This window comes from Epinephelus fuscoguttatus, linkage group LG21, assembly GCF_011397635.1.
Source record: "Epinephelus fuscoguttatus linkage group LG21, E.fuscoguttatus.final_Chr_v1".
In the NCBI taxonomy this organism is placed as follows: domain Eukaryota; kingdom Metazoa; phylum Chordata; class Actinopteri; order Perciformes; family Serranidae; genus Epinephelus; species Epinephelus fuscoguttatus.
Window position 1 is genome coordinate 28,956,055 of NC_064772.1, and position 22,916 is coordinate 28,978,970.

Consider the following 22,916-nt stretch of genomic DNA (forward strand, 5'->3'; position numbering starts at 1 on the left):
GTCCCTTGTTCTCAAATGATAAAGTTACTTAAAATGACATTTTGGGAGATATCAGCATTCGGATGGGACACAGAGGGAAAAGGCCAGCCTGGCACTGTCGAAACCACTTTAACAATTCAGTTATTGTTAAAGAAACCAAGCAGATATAGACTAATGAGGATTTTATTACCTATGGACAGACCATTGACTGTATAAAAGAAGCCACTGTGACATCACCGATTGGTTTGTGGACTACAGTCTTGAAGCCTTGAGTTTGGCATTTCGGTCGTCGACATCTGGTTGTTTTTTTTTTGGAAAAGTGACTATATTTGGACGAGAAGGTGGAGCTGGGGGGGAGCAAGGGGTGGATCTGACTGAGAGTCTGAGGACACTATACATGCTGCTAGCAAAGTTAGCTTCCAAAAGAGGCTTAAAATGTACTTAGTGGAAAAAATGAGCAGACAACTCCATAGAATGTCTTTTAGTAAAACTGAATGTGGAAATTTTAAACCAACTTTCATGAACTGAAAGCACACAATCACAGGGCCAACGTTCTAAGATGAAACTGCAGTACCACTGTACACTTCCTGGGGGGCTGCTCCAGCCTTGTTGACAAGGTAGCCATGCCCTAAAAGCCTTCTCTGCTTTATCATGTATTTTACTCTAACTTGGAACATAACTTACAAAATGTACACCATGCTATATTGGGGAAGACTTGAAACTAGCAATTTAGATCATGATTTTCTTTTGCAACCAGTAGATTTGCCCCCTGCTGACCACTAGAGAGAATGCAGGTTTAAGGCACTCCTGAATCCTGAGGCTACATCCACTTCTTTTATACAGTCAGTGGGACAGACCCAGGTTAGCTGTTTCCCCATCTCCAGTCTTTGTAAAGCTATGCTAACCTGCTGCTGACTCTAGCTTCATGTTTAATGTACGGACATCAGACTGTTTTAGGTGTTTCCATTAGTTTGTACACAAGCTCTATTCATTCGTTCTAGCTTTAAGTCAATGCTTGGCTTTATGCTTAAATACAAGTTAGCAACTTGAAACCAACTGTAACATACAAGCATTACATCTATGAAAAACAGTTAGTAGCTAGAAACAACCTTGTCTCACTCTGAAGCCAGCACGTGGTCAGTGACTTTCGGCGACGGCTACAACGAAAAAGCGGTCCTTTCAAGTCGGCTATACGCGGCTGTTTAGCGGCACTCAGGAGCGTCAGGAGGAAACATGGCGGGACAACAATGAAAGTAAAGGTGGCTAAAGTCCGAGTGCAGTGGGCAGGCGTGGCGGTGGATGGGTCCAACAATCACCAACTTTAACGCAGGAGGTTGGTGTTCCCTACCGGTATGATTGTACAGCTAATCCCTGTTCGTTTTTCCTAAACACAACCACGTGCATTTGTTGTTGAAGGGGAATTTTTTTTTACCTGGCAGTATTGTACTGACAAAGTGTGTTTATTTTGACTCTGTGCGAATGGTAAATTTCCTGTGAAAACAGAAGTGTATGTATGTAAAATGCATGTACCAGGCACAGCCTGACACGGTGTCCCAGAACATCAACAACCAACACACGGAGAGTACCTTGCATTTCGGATCTCCACGTTGAAAGTCCAAGACCAAAACATGTGACGAGGTCAGAGTGAGAATGTGCTGCTAGAAACCAACTGTAACTTACCTACGTACATCAATAAATATGAGCTCTAAACCACCTGCAACATAACCTAGGACGTCAATATAAACAAGCTAGCAGCTAGCTAACTGTAAAACTGCATCAACCCCGATCAGTCCACAGTTATTAAAACCATGCCTGAAAGGAATGACCAAAACCACTCAAGCACTGTGATAGTGTTTATCTTTCTAAAGCTGAATGACGAGCATCCTCCATAAAACACTCTGCCATTGTGCGAAAGCAGAAGAAGCAAAACAGGAAGATGTGGAGACCACTGAAAGTCATGGAGGCAGGAGGGTGTGGATGATGGAGTGGGCGATGACAGATGACACTTTCTCTGGTGACGAGTCATAGACAAGAGGAGAGACGAGGAAGGTGTTTGTGTAAAAGCAGGGTGGCAGTGAAAGGGGCCGAGTGGGGGACTAACCTATGCACACATTTTCATCGTCCAGTTCTGCCGAGGCATTGCGGTAGTAGCCCAGCTTGCATAGCTGGCAGTGCTGGCCCCTAGTGTTGTGCTTACAGCTCACGCAAATGACGGTGTTTAGCAGCTCGATGTAGCTGCATCGGTTGGAGTGGCCGAAGCATTCGCAGTCTTGCAAAGAGAGTGTGAAGGGAAGAGAGGGGAGAAAGAGAAAGAAAGAAGGAAAGAAAGGAAGAAAGAGAGAGACGCGGCAGGGAGTGTTGGCATTGTTGCTGTTGCTGCGAGTGCTACGGCGGTGGGGTTAGCAAGAATTTGAGCGAGGCACAATGGCATGCAAGGTTAGAAATGGAGACTGCGTTGTGAGGGAGGAAATGTTGGGGAAGTGATGAGAGGGAGGGTGATTAGTCTGACATGGGCACAGCCAGAGTTAGAAGACATGACATAAAAAAGCACGGCGTTAGAAGAACTCGAAGAGGTCACATCACTTCAAGCACACCACAACACGAGGCAAGGAAGGCTTCCGAAATGATGACACAGAGACATGGTCACACTGGGAACACAACACAGCGTAAGGCAGGTCAAACCATGAATGAAATGGATCTCTCAGCTCAGGGAATGGTGTTTAGGGAGTTTTAAAGTTGTTGTCTAATTGATCTCTTGAATGTAATGGTCCATATGGTTTGAAGTAATGGCGCTTCATATCACAACCCTCTGTAATGAAATGCAGGATGAATTCCAAATTTGAGAAACCCTTGAGTCATCCAACAAATTGGCTTGATAGTTGTTTCTAAAGGCTTATCACAACCTAACTTATACGGCCTTTGAAAGCAGTCGGTAAGGCAAGTGAGCGTCTGCTGAGTTGCACTGAGAGAGTGTGTCACCGGCTGCTATGCAGTGCTGTGTCATGATTAATTAGACATATAGAGTTGTGGCTGGACTGTAAAACCTCCTGCTGCAGTCTGTGATACTCACTGGCAGCCCTGGCCTAAGGGGTGCAGGATGGGAGGGGTGCAGTCCCAGCTGGGTACTCTCCGAGTGAGGATCAGTCTGCCACACGGAGTGACCACTGACACCACGTGTCACAGCGTAGACAGATGTGACCCTTAAGCCTCACTGGCAGCTGCTTGGACAGAAAAGCCCACGGATCCAGAATAGGGGGCTGGTGGACGGGGCTTTCGTCCAAGGGATTGTGGTTATTAAGGATCTGTATTGAGGTCAGGTCTCTCTGTCCGGCCGCTAACAACCCGACAAGGCTTGGAAATGAAGGAGCAGGAAGTCTAGTCCACTCTACCTTTCACCTAAAGCAGAAAGTCTTGTTGGAGTGTAAGCTAAGATCTTCTACATTAGAGGCCTCACTCTCGCAGACATACTCTCAGAAGACAAATAATCTCTCCGTTCCAGAAATAGGCTAAGGTCATAAATCATGCACGCACGGGGAATAAAAAGTCTTGAGTCTCGGAAACACGTTTCCCAAAAATAGTTGTAGTTTCAAGCACCCACTTTATTTGCACTGAAAAAGATATGATTCCAAGGGACTTTTATAGCGTTTAGAAACAATTCCATAGACGAATGAATCCTCAATGTGCCCTGTACAGTGAGAGCCATCAGTCCAGGACTGAGCTGGAGACATGGACACACAGTGCTCTAGCATCGGGTTAGTGCTGCAAAGGTTAGGGGGCTTACAGTTAAACAGAAAGATCAGTTCATACAGTGAGAAGGCTTGGGTGTCATCTGGGGGGCAGTGTATGAATTCCAGCTCCTACCTCGCTTGCTGTTTGCAACGTGGACGGAAGGGGCAGTGGACAATGCAACCTGAGGAGCTACTAGACAAATTAAAAGAAGAAAAACAAACAAACAAACAAAAAAAAATCATGATATTGCAATTAAACAAAAAAAACATGGAATGTCAGAGAATTAAGAATACTGAGCATCATGCTTAATAATAAATGTAACTGTAGGAAAAAAAAGAAACATACGCAGTAATGATGAATGATGGCATTGGGAAATAAGGAGTGACATTGCCAACTGAAGTTGGCTGCTTGTAGCAGCATCTGTTACAAATGCCTTAGATGCCGAACAATTCAAATATTATGGTCCCTCTTTTATGCTTCATTTCATTAACAAGTGCTTTGTATAATTCAAAAGCCTCTGTGTATGTTTCCCCAGATAGAAACTATCCCCTGACAAACTACTCTCCACCTCGGTGGAGGCCAGCCAAGAATTTTCACCCTATAAATTTGTGCACAGGAGCGTGGGCAAGGAAACTGGCTAGCAGTGAACACATCAATCCCTTGATTCCTTTCCGGTCATAAAACAAACAGTGGGAAAAAGAAATAATAGGCCCAGCCTCTGCCATTGTACTGGGTGACATAAGCCCCTGACACATACACTGTGTGCGCTTGGCTGCAGTCATGGAAACACAGAGCTGAGTGGTTGTGCGCTAGTTGTTTGCGAGGTGGCTGCACATCACATCTGAACGATGGATTAAGCTGAGATGAGCCTAACATCGATCTGCATAAAAAATCCACAGTGAAACCTCTCCTGCTTTTCTTTCTGATTCGCTAAGATGGGACCGAGAATCCCTGGAAGCTCTGCACTTCATTATAATCGAGTGTGTATGTATAAATGTACAGTGCACACATTGAGAGGATAATGTACGGCACTGCAGCGTGTTGCAACATGAGTGCCCCGTGAATGCACAAGCCCCCACTGAAGGAGCCAAAACCCTTTATCATGAGCAAGACAAGCAGGCTGAGGATGCTTTTTTGATTTGTCAGAAAAATAACCAAGATTGGAAACGGGGGAAGACTCTACCCACATACACTTATAGCTAGCAAAGAGTGATATTTTACTTCTATGCAAACACCCCGAGATAAATGAATCTGTGAAAAAACATAGTTGTTGCATATTCTTAGATGCCTACCTTCTTTTCGGTTAGCGACACCTAGGGATGACACATTCGGCCGAACTGCGTGCAATTGAAAGAAACCAGGAGTTATTCATGTGCACTTATGTGATGCACTTAACAGATAGTCTAAAGGGGGGTGGGAGGGGACTACGTGGTAGTGTACACACACAACTGGAGACACGGACATGTCCAGCATGACTCAAATCAGTAAATCAGGAAACAGCAAATACAATGGGGCAGGGCTGACATGGACGAGCAAAGAGAATGCATCCAAAGACCCATTAAGGACATTGGAGAGACGTTGTATGTAATTTGTGTGACTCCCATGGGCTTGCTGTGTATGTGTATGTTTATGGCGATGGCAATGATGAGTGAAAAACTGAAGAAAAAAAAAGATAAAAACCCTCCTAAACTTCGTATTTAAGTCATGATTTATGCAAGCGAGTCTAAACTATGTATAGCAAATTAAGAAGTGAGGGGGCATTTTGTTTAATTCATCACATCGACTATGTAATCAATATCTAATTACAGTGTATTTCTGGTGAGGAATAACAATGAATAAATAATGGCAGGTGTTGGGACTTGGAATGACGGACTGCTGTGGGTAGCATAACCTCATAATTACATACAAGTCCGTATTTCCGTGTCAGGGAAATACTTTGCGGTTGGAAATGGAGAAGACTCAAGCAAAGGGAGGAATACGGATAAGTTTCCTCATCGTGCCCCTTCATCTCTTCACTTGATCTTTCTGTCCTTTTGCTATTGACTCCATGAATCATGCAATCTTGGGTAATTAACATCCAGTGGCGTCTTGGCAAGAAGCCTATTACCCTATGTGTGAATCGAATACCAGACTGCTGCTCAGGCTGAATCCTTTTAGAAAGAATCTGAATAAACTGTGACATACCTTTTTTTTTTTTTTTTTTTTTTTAATTAAATAATACATTAGCTTTCAGCTTGGCATGTTGACACGCTGACAATCACTTTTAAGCCCCCCTAACATTACCAGGCATTGATTTCAAGCTGCTTGAACAAAAGACTATCATGCAGTATCTCCTGTCTCATCCTGTCTTTCATTGTTTTTATCTCCCCAAAAAATGTTTCACAACTGATCCTGCTGGGGGATTCTGGCATTGGTGATGACTGCGACATCTCCAGTGGGTTGAAGTCACTTGAGTCACTCGATGAGAGGCTCTTTGAAAATGACAGATTAACAAATAAAGAGCTTAAGAAAAAAGGGCACACCACATCACCACTCAAACTCGGGTCTTACGGCTCGTAAATTGTCAAGTCTCTTGTTTTTTTATCTGAATTTAGATCCTTGTTGTTCTGTTAAGCACTTAGCGGTGGAGCTGTTTGTTAAAAGAAACAAAACTGACTTGCGAGGACACGAGCAATTAATCTCCGACGACAACACAAAGTATGCATCATTTGAGGAAGGAAAAAAAAATAAAGCACAGATGAGCAAACCGCACTGTCCGGATCTATAACCTCTAATTGGTAAAGTAAGTTCATTTTTAATTATTCTTTGTTGGGAATTGATTGGATGTAATACACATCTGGGTTCCATTAATTATTTTGTTATGGGGAATATTCAGGTAAGGCGAGCTAAATGAGTGGTGACGGATTTTAATCAATGCCATACCCATAATGAAATGCAATCTTGCGGAGCCAGAATTGTTTTTTAAAATATTAATTTCACTTTAATGGTCTGCATTAGGCAATTCTGCCTGGCTTAATAAACTTGAAATAGAATTGAGAAAAGTCAATAAGGAATTCAATTACCTTCAAACAACAACATGAAAAGTGCTTTCTTTCTTTTTCCACAATAGCTTTGCTTCTAGTCCATTTAACAACCTGAAGGACCTCCTAACCTTCTTCTTTTTTTTTTTTTTGGTCCACGCTGTTCTTACTGTATTAATAACACAGACATTAAATTGGTTTGTGTCCGCACTGGAGACATTCCTCATCCTCTTCAGTTTAGTTTTCAGTGTTTTGCCGGTACTTTGGGAGGCTGCTGTGACAAGACAGCCACTCGTGAGAACTCTAAATCCCTGTGGGCCAATCTGGATGAGAAGTGAAGACTTTGGTTTGTCAGAGTGTCCTTTCTACATCCCTCCTACCCAAAACACACGCTCACACACACACACACACGCACACATGCACACGTGCACACGCACACGCACACACACACACACACACACAACCACGCACTTATCAGCATGAACACTCTCCCCGTAAAGGATTTGAGGACAGCCTTTGGACATGGTCTGGCCTGGCATTTGGATGGGACGGAAAGGACTGATGTGAATATGTATGCATGTATATACAGCATATACGAGGAGCATGCACACACACACACGCACACACACACACTAAGCTCTCGTCAGGCCATGCATGAAGTGGACGCATAATTTCTAAGGTGTGAGAAGGTGGTGAGGGAGGCAAGCAGTGGAAGATTGGGAGGTGGGGAGGAGGGGTTGTGGTTTGGTCCTCTTAGCCACATGTCCATTTCTGACTCATGACATAGCATCAGACTTTACAACCAGTGTTCACTTCCACTCTAAAGCCTGATTAAAAAAAACACCTGGGAATAATCTGTGTTCACCCTGTGCCTCACACAGCACGTTTTGGGAAACTTGCCCAGTCATCGTCTTAGCCCTTAAATGATGAAAACAAGCGTGCATGTGTCGTCCATGTGTCCCTGAGTGATTTGACTTGGCTCGGTAACACTTAAGCATCAATTAGATATTGAGTGAGAGCAAGCCACCAGAATTGTATATCGAATATCTGGAAATAAGCAGTTATAACAGTTAAAAAAATACTTGAACACTTTGCGAACTGTTTTTTATTTTTATGCTGAGAGTCAGACAGGAAGATTGACACCACTTTCATGTCTGTCTGTTACCCTTTGAGGGAGCCAGGTTAGCTATTTCCCCTGCTTCATGACCTTGTGCTAAGCTAAGCTAACAGACTCCTGGTTTCAGCTTCATATTTGAGAGACAGATGCGAAAGTGGCATCAATCATCAGTCTTCTCATCTGACTCTCAATGTGAAAGCAAACAAGAACATTTCTGCCAAACTATTTCTTTAAGCTCATCCCTAACTGATTTGACATATATGACACAAATGTATATTGACCATATGATGTGTCTATTTTACACCTATATCTAAATCTAAAATTATTTAATGAAGCTGGCACTGAATGTCAATATTACATCAGAAAGACATTGGACTCTCACACGATATTTTAAATGTCCAGTGACATTAGAATTTAAAGCTGTTTTGATGTTAACATTTTGCAGACGTTGGGTTTTGATCCCCTTACCTGTCATTATTCTATGTCAAGATGGTGTTTGCATGAGACATTTGGAAGATACTGGATCTTGGCTAAAAACCAACAACTAAAAACCAACAAAATAACAGGCTCATCTGCCGTCAGTAGCCTATGTCAAATTGGTGTTGGCAATAGACGTTGTTCTGACTTTGTTTTGTTAGGTTACCAAACGTCACAACCTAAATTTAACCAAATACTGACTGGATGCTCACTGGGAGGATACTGACAATATGATGTCTCTGTTTTACACCTTTATCTCAACTAAAACCATTTGATGACAGCCAATAACCACATCTTACTGCTAAAGCTCAGTCATCGTTGAGTTTTGATCCCCTTAACTTACAACTAAATGTCATTATTCTATGTCAAGATGGCATTTGCATGAGTGATTTGGAAGATGTTACATTTTGGCTGCTTAACAAAACAACTAAAAACCAACAAAATAACAAGCTCATCTGTCGTCACTATTCGATGTCAAATTAATGTTATTGACCTGACTTTTAATTTTGGTCACCCAACGTCACAACCTAAATTCAACCAAACAGTGGTTGGACGCCAGCTGGGAGGATATTGACGATATGATGTATCTTTTTTACACATATATGTCTAAACCGAAATTTGTTTCATGAAAACCAATTTGCACATACTACTGTTACAGGTACATTACATGGATGAAGATAATAAGATTCGTCATTCATTCCAGTGTATGCTTAAGTGTTAGCGTCAGAGCCAGCAATACTGCAGCTACAGTAAAGACGACTTTACATACAGCTGTTGTTATTATCATGTAACAGGTAAGTTGATCACTGGGGCCAATTATCAAAAAAAAACGTGCATGTCTCTGTAACCCTCAGCCCATCTCTGTTTGTCCAGGATCAGACAGGGAGGGGGCGATTTGCTAATCAATCCGCCGCCCCAGGAGATACTTGCTAAGAACAGGGCAATGAGAAAAAAGATAAAGAGAATTGAGCCGGGCTGTGAATGCACTTTGACTTGTTCAATACAGTCCGATGGTTCCTGCATCACACAGCCTTCCAGGCAGGGGTAACTTGAGACATGGCACCTCTCTTCTTCCTCCCCCTCCTAAGGGGCTACTGGTTGACGAAGATAATACCAGCCGAGGCGCTTGCGGCTTATATTAAAATGACCTCCTGTGACATTATACTGCCAGAGAGGTCTTGGCACTTTAATAAAGTCTAGATGCCATTTATTTATAATGCATGGGAGAAAAGAAAAAAAAACAAATGACATTCTGCATGCAGAGCCAGGCAAGTGTTATCTGGTTGAGTTGAGTCTGGATAAAGTAAATTAATATGCCCACATCATGACAATATAGCCCGCAGCTATTTGCTTGTCTGTCTTTCCAAAAAACAAGGTTACTGAACAATTGTTGAGTGATCTTTCGTAGGAAGATTGGAATCAGAAATGAACACTTGGCACCAGGTTCAGGGTTGTATGGTGAAGGGTGGCTCAATAGGCAAAGCAAAGCATCAAGCATTCATAGAGTTCCTTTGTAACGTGTACTTACTAACTGGACCAATGTTATTAGGAATACCTGCAAGAGAGAAAGAGAGAAAAACTTTAATTAAGGCATAAAATTAGCTTTAAGGCAACAACTGCAGCATTTCTCCTTGAAACTAGCAGTGTATCATTAGTCCTGCCATCCTCCCTCACAGTGCTGTATACATTTGAAATGTCTGAGACTGTGGCATCTGAAGCAACGCTAGCATTCACCCTGATGTGAAACTGCTGTCTGCTGCCTGTTTAGCCTCATGCTTCTTTAGTTTCTTCTGGTTTCCTCCATAATTTCTGCTTTGATGTCCCTGTTGTTGCCAGAAAAGGTCATGGCTGCCCTCTAACACACAGCAAAAGGTACACACCTTGAAAATGTGCCAGCATCACTGAAAAACCAATTTCAGCAAACACCACGGGCTCACACAGACAGACTCTAATATTGGAGTTATTTTGAAGTTAAAAAGTTGAATCCTGCTTTAAGACACGAGACAGAATTTTCATGCACGCTGACACACTACTGCACACACAACATATCACATGACATCATAGATGGCAAACTCTGCCTCTGATGCTATAGGTGGACATGTCTTATCCTGTTGTCTGCCTGTCCATCCCTCCGTCAAGCAATCCCTTGTGCCAGACAGCCACTGAGCAGATAATACAGTCTGTCTCATCCCCATGGTGACCAGATCTCTCCCACACCAGGACGCTGGCTGGCTGTAGATCTGAGGAGACTGAGACGTTCATAGGCTTCTTGCGCTGATCATTTCGCCATCTGATCTAACCACCAACATCTTGGTTTAGGTATTAATTAGCACTGTGGAGGCTTGAGACACCATGAGGCGCAGACGGTGTTAGAACATGCTTTGCTATTTTACTCTGGTCGCATCTGTAGGCTTCAAAGGAACGTGAACACACTGGTGGAGTATTTTTGGTCTGCATTCGTTTTGAGAGGAATTTGCTTTCAGGACATCGAAGGCAGCTCCACTTTCTCTAATCATCTGTTTGAACGGAGGTCCTCCCTCCCATTCGCTCTACCCCCTGCCCTCAATAAGGCAGCCTGCCCACAAAAACAAACAACCCCCTCACCATGGGAAGAGGAAGCATGCTGGGCAATAGGAGAAACGCGCCCACGTAAACTAGAGAGGCAGAAATGAAATGAAAAGGGTGCTTTCTTCCTCTCACGTCTCTCCCATCATCCGCTTAACACCACACCTTCAGCTGAGGAGGCAGGGGAGGCATCTGTGCAGGATTTTTGGTGGGGCCTTTCATCTAATGGAGCCGTCACAAAATATCTCCAAGTACTCAGGGGAAACATGAGGATTTCCTGAGTGTGTGCATGTGTTTGTGTACGTGGACTTTGATCAAACTCCTGTCATTCAATCACTTCTCCTCTGATCTCAGCCTGCAAGCTGTATTTAGGAGCCAAATCTGTGACCTGTCTGAGAGCTGTGAAGTGCAGGAGGCCACACTGACATATGGAGGAGGAGCGTAATGGATGTCAAACCTCAAGGGGGTGGGCAGATGCTGACTGGAGACAGGAAGGACAAGAGCAAGGACAATAAGAATCACAATTATGTTATTCGCCAAGTACAGTTTGATTTGGCAACACTGGTTCTGAGTGTCACATTAAATTGGTTGTGGGAACAATGCTGTATCTGTATTTCCATGTCTTACATCATCAGCTGGTGAGGATGCTTAGTTTTTGTGGTACGTGCAGCTTTAGCCTCAGTCTTCTGGCATGGTATTTTGCCTGTAGCCATCAGGTTTATATTTAAGACCCATTTTACAGGGGATCAGACAGCGTTTTCAACCGTCTCACTGGACTTTTGTCAGCTTTAGCCGACTAGCTACAGCTGATAATGACACATTTGCACTCTCAACTCTTCAACTCCTCAAACTATGACACTCTAATTTCCCCTCCAGCGTCAGTTTTGGATGGTCAGGGACTTTGTGTCAATTTAAGCCTGTTACATGCATTGTGTCAAAATACACTTGCATTTTCACATGAAATGGACAGTTTCTGCTCTTTAAATGCATAAAGTCTCTTTTCAAGATATACTTATAGCATAGCTAAAACCAGATTTACCACCTCGTAGTTGTATACCTCCACAAACTAGACAAGTTGGATGCTTCACACACATCTTCAACCTGGCAGCACAGATCTTTACAATCAGCAGTTTCACCAATTTAGGATCTGGCCAAATGTCTCCCCTTCTGTTGCTGGGATATGAATAATGGCCAGTAGAGTGTTTTTGCATAACATCATAATGTCACAGTGAAGCCGACCTTTGACCTTTTGGATATAAAATGTCAGCACTACATCATTATATCCTATTAGATGACTGGGTGAAAAATTTGTCACAATTAGCGCATGAATTCCTGAGTTCACCTTGCTAGTACCGGGGTTGGACCTCCTTTTTAATTCTTGGTGTCATAGATCCAACAAGGTGCTGGAAACACTCCTCAGAGATTTTGGTCCATATTGACATGATGACATCACACAGTTGCTGCAGATTTGTCAGCTGCACATCCATGATGAGAATCTCCCGTTCCACCACATCCCAAAGGTGCTCTGTTGGATTGAGATCTGGTGACTGTGGAGGCCATTGGAGTACAGGGAACTCATTGTCATGTTCAAGAAACCAGTTTGAGATGATTTGAGCTTTGTGACATGGTGTGTTATCCTGCTGGAAGTAGCCATCAGAAGATGGGTACACTGTGGTCATAAAGGGATGGACACGGTCAGCAGCAATACTCAGGTAGGCTGTGGTGTTTAAACCATGCTCAGTTGGTACTAAGAAAATCTCCCCACACCATTACACCACCAGCAGCAGCCTGAACCCTTGATACAAGGCAGGATGGATCCAGTTTTGGTGAGCCTGTGTGAACTGTAGCCTCAGTTTCCTGTTGTTAGCTGACAGGAGTGGCACCTGGTGTGGTCTTCTGCTGCTGTAGCCCATCTGCTTCAAGGTTGGACGTGTTGTTGGTTCACAGATGGTCTTCTGCAGACCTTAGTTGGAACTAGTGGTTATTTGACTTCCTGTTGCCTTTCTATCACCTTGAACCTCTGACCTCTGGCATCAACAAGGCATTTTGGCTCACTGGATATTTTCTCTTCTTCGGACCATCCTCTGTAAACCCTAGAGATGGTTGTGTGTGAAAATCCCAGTAGATCAGCAGTTTCTGAAATACTCAGACCAGCCCGTCTGGCACCAACAACCATGTCACGTTCAAAGTCACTTAAATCACCTTTCTTCCCCATTCTGATGCTCGGTTTGAACTTCAGCAGGCCGTCCTGACCATGTCTACATGCCTAAATGCCTGGTTACATTAAAATATATAACCAATTAGCTTGCATTATTACAAAAGGACACCATTATCATCTACTAACACATATAGGTCTCTGTTTGCATGCACCATTGTGCCAAACATACATTATACACAGTTCTTCCAGTTTCTCATGAAGTCAAAAATGTGTGACTGCAAGTGCTTTAGCTCTTCAACTGAACTGTGAAAAAAAGAGAGGAAGAAAAAAAAATCAGTAACGCAGTGCTAAAAAGGGCCTGGTTAAGTAGCTGACAGTGCAATAATACACAGGCGCTATCTACATCTAGTCTGGCAGATTAGCAGGGGACCCACTACATTAAATGAAGAGGGATATAAATATAAAACCAGACAGAAGGAGAGAGACAGAGGTGACTTCCATTAGTGCATCACCAAAACTAAGTTCAGTTTGAGAAGAGCGAATATTCTTCATAACAGCGTTTATACAGAGAAAATAAACACAGTGCTGCACAGTACCAAATGACTGCTGTTTGCCTTCAGCTGCATGCCAAAGACTGGAAGTGTTGAACTCATCACACCTCTATAAGAAAGGGAGATGTTACCAAGTCTAAATGACTACTTATTTTACAAACGACCCTCTGGTAATTGGTGCAGCTCAGGGCCAAATAACCTTTCTTCCAGGTCATGATTTGAAGCGCCAGTGGCCTGTCAGTGCAATTATTTGCTGCTTTAGGAACAACCTGTGGGCTTCGAGCAGATGTCCAGGATCCCATGTCGGGTCATTCGATTAATGTTCAATCACCGTCATTTCCAATCCCCTTCACCTGCCTGGCCCCGCCATTATGGGGCACGGCTGCAATCTAATTTTGTCCTATCGCACAGGAAGAGCATTAGGAGCTGCTTATGTTGACGGTGCGCTCCATTGATTTTTATGAGTTGTGCAGGGATCATGGTTGCGAGCTGCTGGGTGGAGAACATGATCTCCGAGGGGTGTGCGATTCACTGAACATGATCTGTGCGCATGTGGGGTCAGCACATGCGACAGAACACACACTCCTTCGCACAAATGTGGGCATTAAAATACAGTAGAGAGCCGGAGTCATGCGGGACAGCAACTGATTTACAATAAGTCTCACATCAGAGAGCTGCGTGGTTACAAGTCCCAGTGCTTGATGTTCATCCTTTGCTGGTTCATTTCCAGTTATGTTGTCACCCATCCAAGACCATCACTGCTGAATGCATGCTAATGGATTATCAGAAACCAATCACACACTGTTCTCCCATGGGTGTGTGGGCTTTAAATCTTTGGCATACGTCCTATTTCCTCACTGAACAAGCTAATCTGTCATTTATTCACCCTCAGTGTGCCACATGAAGAAAAAGAGGACATCGAATTTGCCACATAAGACTCTACTGTCAAGAGCACATTCAGTTGCTGGCTGGAAGTAAGATGGTGAATGTGTGTGTGTGTCTATGTCTGTGTGTGTGTGTGTGTGTGTGTGGGCGTCATTACATTGTTTCTGTCAGTACCCATTCCGCTTTGACCTTCGATGTGTCTCACCTGTTTGCCTTGGCGCTACCTGAACTACTCTGGAAAGGGGCTTATCTGCTGAATTTCCACCGCAGGCAAAGTTGGTAATTACTTTCCCTGGCTGCCATCATTTTATAGCAATCCATCATCATCTGGAGCTCTTTGGCTATACAGAGCCCAGTGATGGTGACAGGCATCGCTAACTGGTTAGCAGCGGAAAGGCTGCCAAAACACAAGCACACGGCATGCAACCTGATTGAATTCCTCAGGAGCAAAATTACGGCTTGCCTCGCCGGAGTGCCCGGCTCGCTCCCTCTCAATGTGTAGATCTGAATTGAAGGTGGCAAGTCTTAAAGTGCCCAGGAGCCAAGTTGGAAGAAGAACAGTTTAAGAATTTCAGGGAAGGAATGAGGTGTACGTCGGTGGTGGTAGCTATGGGGGAAGGAATAAAAAAAAAAAAAATCTGGAGATGGAAGAAACAAATATTTGAAAGAAAGATTACCGTCACAGCTGCACAGAGCCGAGATGTGGAAAAGACAGAGTAAACAAGCTCGGTCTCTGGGGTGGTTGGGGGTGTTGTGGAGGAGACAGAGAGAGAGAGGAAGGGAGGGAGAACACGAGCATGAAACAAAACGGAGAGATGGAGCGAGAACAGGCGGAGGCAGGAGGAAAAGAAAAGAAAGAGGTGGTGGGGAAGAAGGGCAGAGAGAGCAGCAGAATGAGGGGATGCAAAACAACAGGCGATGAGGGGGAAAAAAGAAAGCGAATGGGGGTAAAATGGAAATTCAAATAGCTGTGGAAAAAGGAATAAAAGCATAAATGAGTGGGTGATGTGTGTGAGGATGGAAGTGGCGGTATGTGCGCACGGCAAATGTGTTTATGTGTGTGGATGCATAAACACATGGCACTAAATGAATACACAGCAGAGCTGTGAGCCTGACGAAAAAACACTGAGCAGTCGCTCTCACCAGGCTCACTGGATTTAGATTTAAAGAGCAATGACACTCAAATTAAATACACTCTTTTTTTTATCAAGAAAAGGTAACATGTAAAAAATTATCTATTAATCATTTTGTTGAAATTTTAAATGAATTGGCACATGTGTGATGTGATTACGTGATTGTTTCATTAGTGCTGCATTAGTAAAGTAATGTGATTATACCAGTGCATCAGTTAGTAATGAGTTAGTGATCAGTTTTTTTGAAGGCAGTTTGCTGTATGGTGGCACGGTGGTAGAGTGGTTAGCATTGTTGCCTCACGGCAAGAGGGTTCCTGGTTCAAACGCAGGGTAGGGGAGCCCTTCTGTGCCCAGTCTGCATGTTCTCCCCGTGTCAACGTGGGTTTTTTCTGGGTACTCCAGCTTCCTCCCACAGTCTGAAGACATGCAGGTTAATTGGAGACTCTAAAAGTTGCCCATAAGTGTGAATGTGAGCATGAATGGTTGTCTGTCTCTATGTGTCAGCCTGGTCTATTGACCTGTCCAGGGTCCAGGACGAACTTCAGCATCAAGTGGGGACAGGGTAGACTGCATGAATTGGACTTTGTGGACGACCTGGCTCTGATTAGTCATACCCACGTTGCACACCAGGAGAAGACCAGCATTCTCCAAGAGCACGGAGCAAAGGTTGGTCTACGGATCAGCTACGAGAAGACCAAGGCCATGATCGTCGGACAGGATCAACACCACCTACCACTCACTCTAGGCAAGTATGACATTGAGTATGTCGAGAACTTCACGTATCTTGGCAGTAACATCTTCGAGTACAGGAGACGTGGAGAAAGACGAACGAACGAGAATTGGCAAAGCTGCAGGAGTGTTCTAACGGCTCCGCAACATATGGTCGTCCAAAGCTATCACTACGGCCATCAAGCTACGCCTGTATATGTCAGTGGACATTCCAACAGCGACCTACGCCTGCGAGACGTGGATGAGGACTGTCAGCATTACCAACATGTTAGATGTCTTCCACCGACGATGCCTCAGAACCATCTTGAGGATCCCATGGCAAGGTGATAAGAAGGGCAGGGGTGGCGCAACTGTCTGACATGGTCTCTGCAAGGAGAAGAAGAATGGCTGGACACATACTCCGACTGCCAAGAGAGAGACCAGTGAGTGTGGCAATGGACTGGGTGCCTGAGGGCGGCAAGAGGAAGAGAGGGAAGCCAAAGAAGATGGGTGTGAGCTGGCATGGTGCAAGGAGGGTTGCTAGGGACCCGAGCAAGTAGAGGGGACTCGTAGCCCAATGATCCAATAGGAACGATAGTAACTAAGTAGGTAAGTAAGTGTCCAGGGTGTACCCCGCCTCTCGCCCACTGTCAGCTGGGATAGGCTCCAGCACCCCCACGACCCCCAACAGGAAAAAGGGGGACGGAAAACGAATGACTGAATGAGATTGCTGTATGTTTGTACAAACCACACAAATTTCCTGTCAAATAACGGAAATAATATAATGAACCCACCTCGGAGACACATATACAGTCATGGTTGTTTGTCTTCACTAACAAAGAATGGGACTCATTCTATAGTGATATTATTAGTTCCTGTGGGATTTGGTCATGTCATTAAAATATGTAAAGAAACCTTCTTCCTATGCACAAGAGGAAGATTAATCAAGAAAGTCTAAATGTGTGTATATATATATGTCTGTGCAAATGAGTGTGTATGTGTATGTTTGGTCACATTCCCATGATCAGCACCTCCCAGTTGGACTGGAGGACTGATAATAAGGCTGTAGCATCTGGTGGCTCCGCATTAACGTACACTAATTAGAGAACGACAGCAAAAAATAAAGCAATTTGTATGTCAGAAAAATAATATTTGTTGTTACTGTGACTGTCACTGTCTTTCCATTCTCACCCAGGACCAAGAACTGCAGGGTTTTCAGTCTGCCCGTGGATGGCTAATGTGGATCTTCTCTCCAGGCAGGGGATGAATCATTACAGTGAAATCCACTGTGTGTCCACGCCTTTTACCGCTTTGATCAAAGGTGATCCGTAAACTCCGAGGCTGTCTCCAGCTAAATCTGAACAAGTGTCTCCTAATCCCATCCTGACAAGCAAATCGACTCATTTTATCAAGCTGCAGACAGAACTAATGAAGACTTAATCTCTAGAAAGTTTCTGAAATTGGGACAAAATAATTTTTTACTGAGTACTATTATTTACCAAATTTAAAAAATGAAGGTCCCTTTTTCATTTCTATGTGATTTGTTCAAATGGAGTCTAAATACTGACACCGCAGACACTCAATCTGTGTGTGATCATCAGGACAAAATCATGACTACAAGTGATTGGTAGGATTTTTTACTATTGTTGACATATCAGCCACCATCCAGCTCAACTGCTGTCACCGTGCAGCAAGGTCGCACTCCTCTTATGTAACTCATAACGACTATATAACTGGTTATGTCACCATGTAGACGGGTCACGACCCTCGCAGCCTTCAACAGCTTCACTCTGTCCTTTCCTACAGTCTCAGCTCGTCTTTCACTGGCAACAAATTTTTTTTTTCATTTGTACATATTTAAAAACTCAGCCCTGGATGAGGTCAGCATGTATCTTTAATTGGATGAATAACTATAAAGTTGGTGATCTGCAGAGGGATTTGAAAATTCTTGATGAATTATGTATCAGTTTCTGTGCATTTGGCAAATTAAAGTTTTCATTAGTCTGTTTACAAAATAGCAGAGGTGGGAGTAACTCTCACATGTGCAAGTCTCAAGTAACTGCCATGAGAATCAAGTAAAGTCGAGTCCCTGCCCAGTTTAAAGACAGTGGTCATGTTTAATTTTTAACGTTAATGAAAGCTGCTGCAGCCTGCTTACACCTTACACATCTTACTGTTATTTGACATTTTGTGGAAAAACAAAGGAGAGTGAGGCTCTGAAGTTACAACACAGCCCGACAGCTCTACAGGACTCTAAAGTGGAAACAGAAGTGCAACACTATAAAGTTAGATGTTGTGGTTGTTGTGACACAGATTGTTTGAGCTGCAGCCCTTGAATACTGTTGTTCTCTTCCTATTATTGTAATCGACAACATAACTGACCTTTCGCTAAGCCCCGCCCCTTTGTGATGGTCCGACAAGCTGTCGCAGTAATCATGGAGCCCACACTGTAACTAACTGCACTCCCTGAAGATATATTATCATATTTTTGGAGAAATGAAAGAGTGATTGCAGAGAGAAGCAGACAGAGGGGTCTACAGTCTGTGTTTGAAGGATATATCCAGGATGTCAAACTGACTCAGCAGCAACAACAGGTTAAAAAGACAAAGATAGTTAGAAGCTAAAGCCGAACTATAGGCTACAGATCACAGTGTAAAAGTGAACCACCACATCACTGCTGATCGCCACACAAGACAATGAATATAAAGGGAAACTTTGCTGATATTGAACCAGCTGTGTGGCATCACAGTGTGTGCAGATGAAAGGGCAGGGATCTCTGGGGGAAGTCAAACAATATTAATGCATTGACACACTGCTGGTTGAATATGAGCAAAGTTTCCCTGCTTCCCTTCACTGGTTCCTGTACAGCAGGGTCGGTCTTTGTTTCACTGTTATAATCATTTAAAAGCAAAAGCAGCATGTGTATACATTCAGTAGGCTATATCTTCAGTAGCTAGCTAGCTAACCCTACACTTCTCAGGGTCTGATTTTGGTTTTGGAACAGGGAAGAAACGTATATCTTTTTCCAACCTCTCCAGGTAACGAGTATCATTAATACACGACGTGCCCCAGGCACAACATTTAGCTCCAAATCCACAAAACCAGCCTGAAAATGAAGGAAATCTGAGGCGACTGCATTAGAGTCAATGGAGCACAGCTGCGAGAGTCATAAGGACAGAAGGATGTCGTATGCTCTAAAGCCCTGTGAGGCGAACTGTGATTTGTGATATTGGGCTTTATAAATAAAATTGATTGATTGATTGAATTGACTGTGTTGTTGTTGGACCCTGGTCTGAGCTGGCCTGATGCTACGTTATGATAGGCCGATCAGCATCCGGGGGTGGGACTTAGCAAAGGATCAACTGTTGAATCCAAATTTCATTACGTTTGAACTAGCCCTCTTAATGATAGCTGCCTTGTGCGTTTGCTCTGTTGGTCTGCTGCATCCTAGTAGGTGGCCAGATTTGTGCGCTTCACACTATAAATCAACCAATCATGTTTCGAAAACAATATGCAACTGTATCTAGAAAAATCCTAATGTCAAGTTTAAAAAAAAAAAAAAGGTCAAGTCCTTTTGAGTCACATCTCAAGTCAAGTAGGGTCTTTTATTGATGTCAGTCAACCAAGTCTCAGTAGAGTCATGGGACTCGAGTCGCCTACCTCTGCAAAATATTATCCTACATATTGAAGATCAAAAAGTTTTGTTACAGTTATACAACTTCTCAAGTGGTTTTGAATTATGTAGCTTTGTGTTTCTGGATCAGCCTGCTAATTATATTAGTTGTGACCCGACACTTCTGCCTTTGAAGTTTTTTTAACCTTTTTTAAAAATAAATTTATTGGCTTCCTTGTTGTGAGTTGTGTGTGATTGTTAGCTTAGTTTAGCAAAGACACTGAAACAGAAATTTCCTGTAGTTTGGTAAAACTGCCTGGTGACCTTATAAAACACAATACAGCATATAATCCCTCTCAAGATTACACAACTTGTCCTTTTGTTTAGATAGTTCAGAGTTTAGAGAGTTTAAAGCTTAATATTTAACGAACAGACGATGTGGTTGTATCGTTCAAATGCTAGGCAATTTCCTAAAATATCAGAGTATTCCAAAGCAGTTTTACAACCTCTATTTTATCACCTTCACCAAGAACAGTCTTGTTAAAGTCCCACTGTTTGTTTTTCTGTTAATTAAAAGAATAGGTGAGGTGGTGTTTGTGTGAACAGAAACAACATGTGGCCATTTATACAACGTTTTTTTAATCCAGATACATTTCCTGTAGTTAACATAGTTAAACTGTGGGATTGTGGCATCTTAGCTAGGTACAAGTATGCACTAGCATTGCTACCAGTCTTGTTAAGTGGTCAGTGTGTGCACACACTCTATATGTGAGTGTGTGTGTACTTGTATGCGTTTAAGCTAGTTGAAACTTCAACTGTGAGCAGACTGATCCTACAGAAATCCAGCACTGAAGCAAAGCTACGCTCATGTCTGCTTTCAACATGCTGTATACGGCATGCAGACAAAAAAGTCCAATTCTCCAAATCCAATTATGAGTTTAAAGTGCATTTAAGGATTTTTCCCTTTATATAACATTCAGGATACATTTTTACTATTTGAAATCAGCTTTTCAAAGGCCACCCGTTACTGCCCCCCTCCACCACCGCCTCCTATCTCCCTCAGTATCCTCAGCCCTACAGTGAAATGAACTGCCATGGTTAATTCTCAAACTGATCCCTCTCCTTCTGTCTCCACAGAGGGAGAAAGCAAGAATGAGTGAGGCTGAGAGACGGGCGGGGTGGGGTGGTGGGGTGGGGGCGGAGTGAGAGACATAGATGGAGAGAGGGAAAGCGAGAGAGACAGAGCCACCCCAGAAGGCTGAGTTAGCTGTGACAGAGAGTGATGCCCACTTCCCCTCCTTCTATCTCTGCCATCCTTTTCTTTCTTCATCACTTTTTAAATCCTGCTCTTCTTCTTTGTGCCATTGTGATGCGAAATATCGCCCCCCCCCTCTACACACTCCCCACCCTCCCTAACTCCACACCCCCTCCGGATGATGATTCATCGATCTCCTTATCGCATCAGACGACTTGATGGGCATAGTAAAAAGAAATTAAATCTTAATTAAATTTTCATCTTTGACAAATTTGTCTCCGAAGAGCTGCCATATGCTCACTGGGTACGGGTGAAAACATTGAGAGGGAAGGAGACTTTAGGAATTGGAGTTGAATGGGCTTGAAAATTACAACAGCACAAGGTGCATTTTTCTGTCAGCCTTGTGATTTTTTTTTTTTATTCAGGAGGGATAGCCTTGCATTCCTATAGATTTTTCACTGCGTTATTACATTATGGATTTTTTCCCCTCCAAGACAAAGTATAATAATGCACTTTATACTAAGACTGTTTTTCATCACTTGCCGGGCAAAGGGAGTGTGTGTGTGTCCTTGTGTAGTAGTTATGAATGTATGTGTGACTGCTTTGAGGAGTGGAGGTCTGGATGAGCACCTGTGTGTGTGTGTGTGTGTGACCTTTTTTTAATAATGTGCTGTCAATCTGGGCTCTGGGAATGGCCATTTCACTAACCCTCCCTAAGTCTCATAACACGGATCCTCTGGGAGTGAGAATAAGTCATCAGCCGGTGACCGAGAGTCCTCGAGCACCGCAGAGAAAGGCAGAAATCACAGTGGATGCAATAAGGCGGACAGGGCGGTATAAAACTTGGGCTCTCAAATGAATGCCGGCGTACTCGAACTTATAGCACCGCCGCTCTTCTCTCTGCTGCTTTAGCTGATATATGGCAGACGAACTGGAGAGGGTAACAAGACCTGGATGGCGCTGACTGGTTTTATGACAAACGTGAATGCCATATCTGCTCACAGGTCCATCATCCATTCGTTCAGTCTTTCATTTATTCACTCAGAATTCATCTGCCCCCTAGTGGCCATTAGCAGGCGCTGAAAAAGTCTACATGTGAGGACCTGGATCATTGCTCAGCTCCTCACTTCAGTGCCACTAAACTACCGTATGTAGGGAGTACTGTGTGACACCGTGTCCTTGTTTTGTTCATACCCCAGGAAGAGCAGCTGTTGCTTTTTCTGCTGGGGATCCAAATAAATAATAAACAGCAAGAGTTTGGGTATGTGTTGGAAAGAGAAGCTTTGGAAAAAAAGAGGAAATGGAGATTATAATATATGCCAAATTTTGACTTGTAAAAGTTTTGTCCTCCTCCTTCTAGCCAAGGCAAGTTCATCTGTATAGCTCAGTATCACAACAATAAGTCTCATACAAGAATACTGTAATGTCTTTCTCTTAAATCTTTTGATTTTTCCATTTGAGAGTTGCTCATACTCATTGTGCTCAATCTGACTTGTGGCACTCCTAACTGCACTGAATTATCTGCTTGTTGACTTGATGAAAACCAATTGTTCATGACTAGTGTGCATTCGTCAGATTTGATTTTTAGCATAAATGCCCCTCTGTTAGCATGTACGGGTTTCACTTTGTTTGTGACGAGTTTAAATCACAAACAGTTTCATGAAATGATAAAAGAACTTTAGTCCAGAGCTTCAAGGCAGAAATCAGCACAAACCAACAGAGCAGT

At 43.3% G+C, this 22,916-nt stretch overlaps 1 protein-coding gene across 12 annotated transcripts in view; it reads right to left on the reverse strand.

Annotated features, from left to right (window-relative positions):
- ntng1a (netrin g1a) overlaps positions 1–22,916 on the reverse strand; it is a 140,600-nt gene that overhangs the window by 13,279 nt on the left and 104,405 nt on the right. For 3 of the 12 annotated variants that reach the window (XM_049565282.1, XM_049565277.1, XM_049565275.1), the window contains exons 5-7: positions 9,851–9,877; positions 5,001–5,045; positions 3,841–3,900 (exon numbers count right to left, since the gene is read on the reverse strand). In XM_049565282.1, coding sequence (XP_049421239.1) covers positions 3,841–3,900; positions 5,001–5,045; positions 9,851–9,877 — 132 coding nt within the window. Of the gene's footprint in view, positions 1–2,080; positions 2,249–3,786; positions 3,901–5,000; positions 5,046–9,850; positions 9,878–22,916 lie in introns of all 12 variants that reach the window. The other 9 variants (XM_049565284.1, XM_049565281.1, XM_049565279.1 and 6 more) reach the window with 6 other exon arrangements.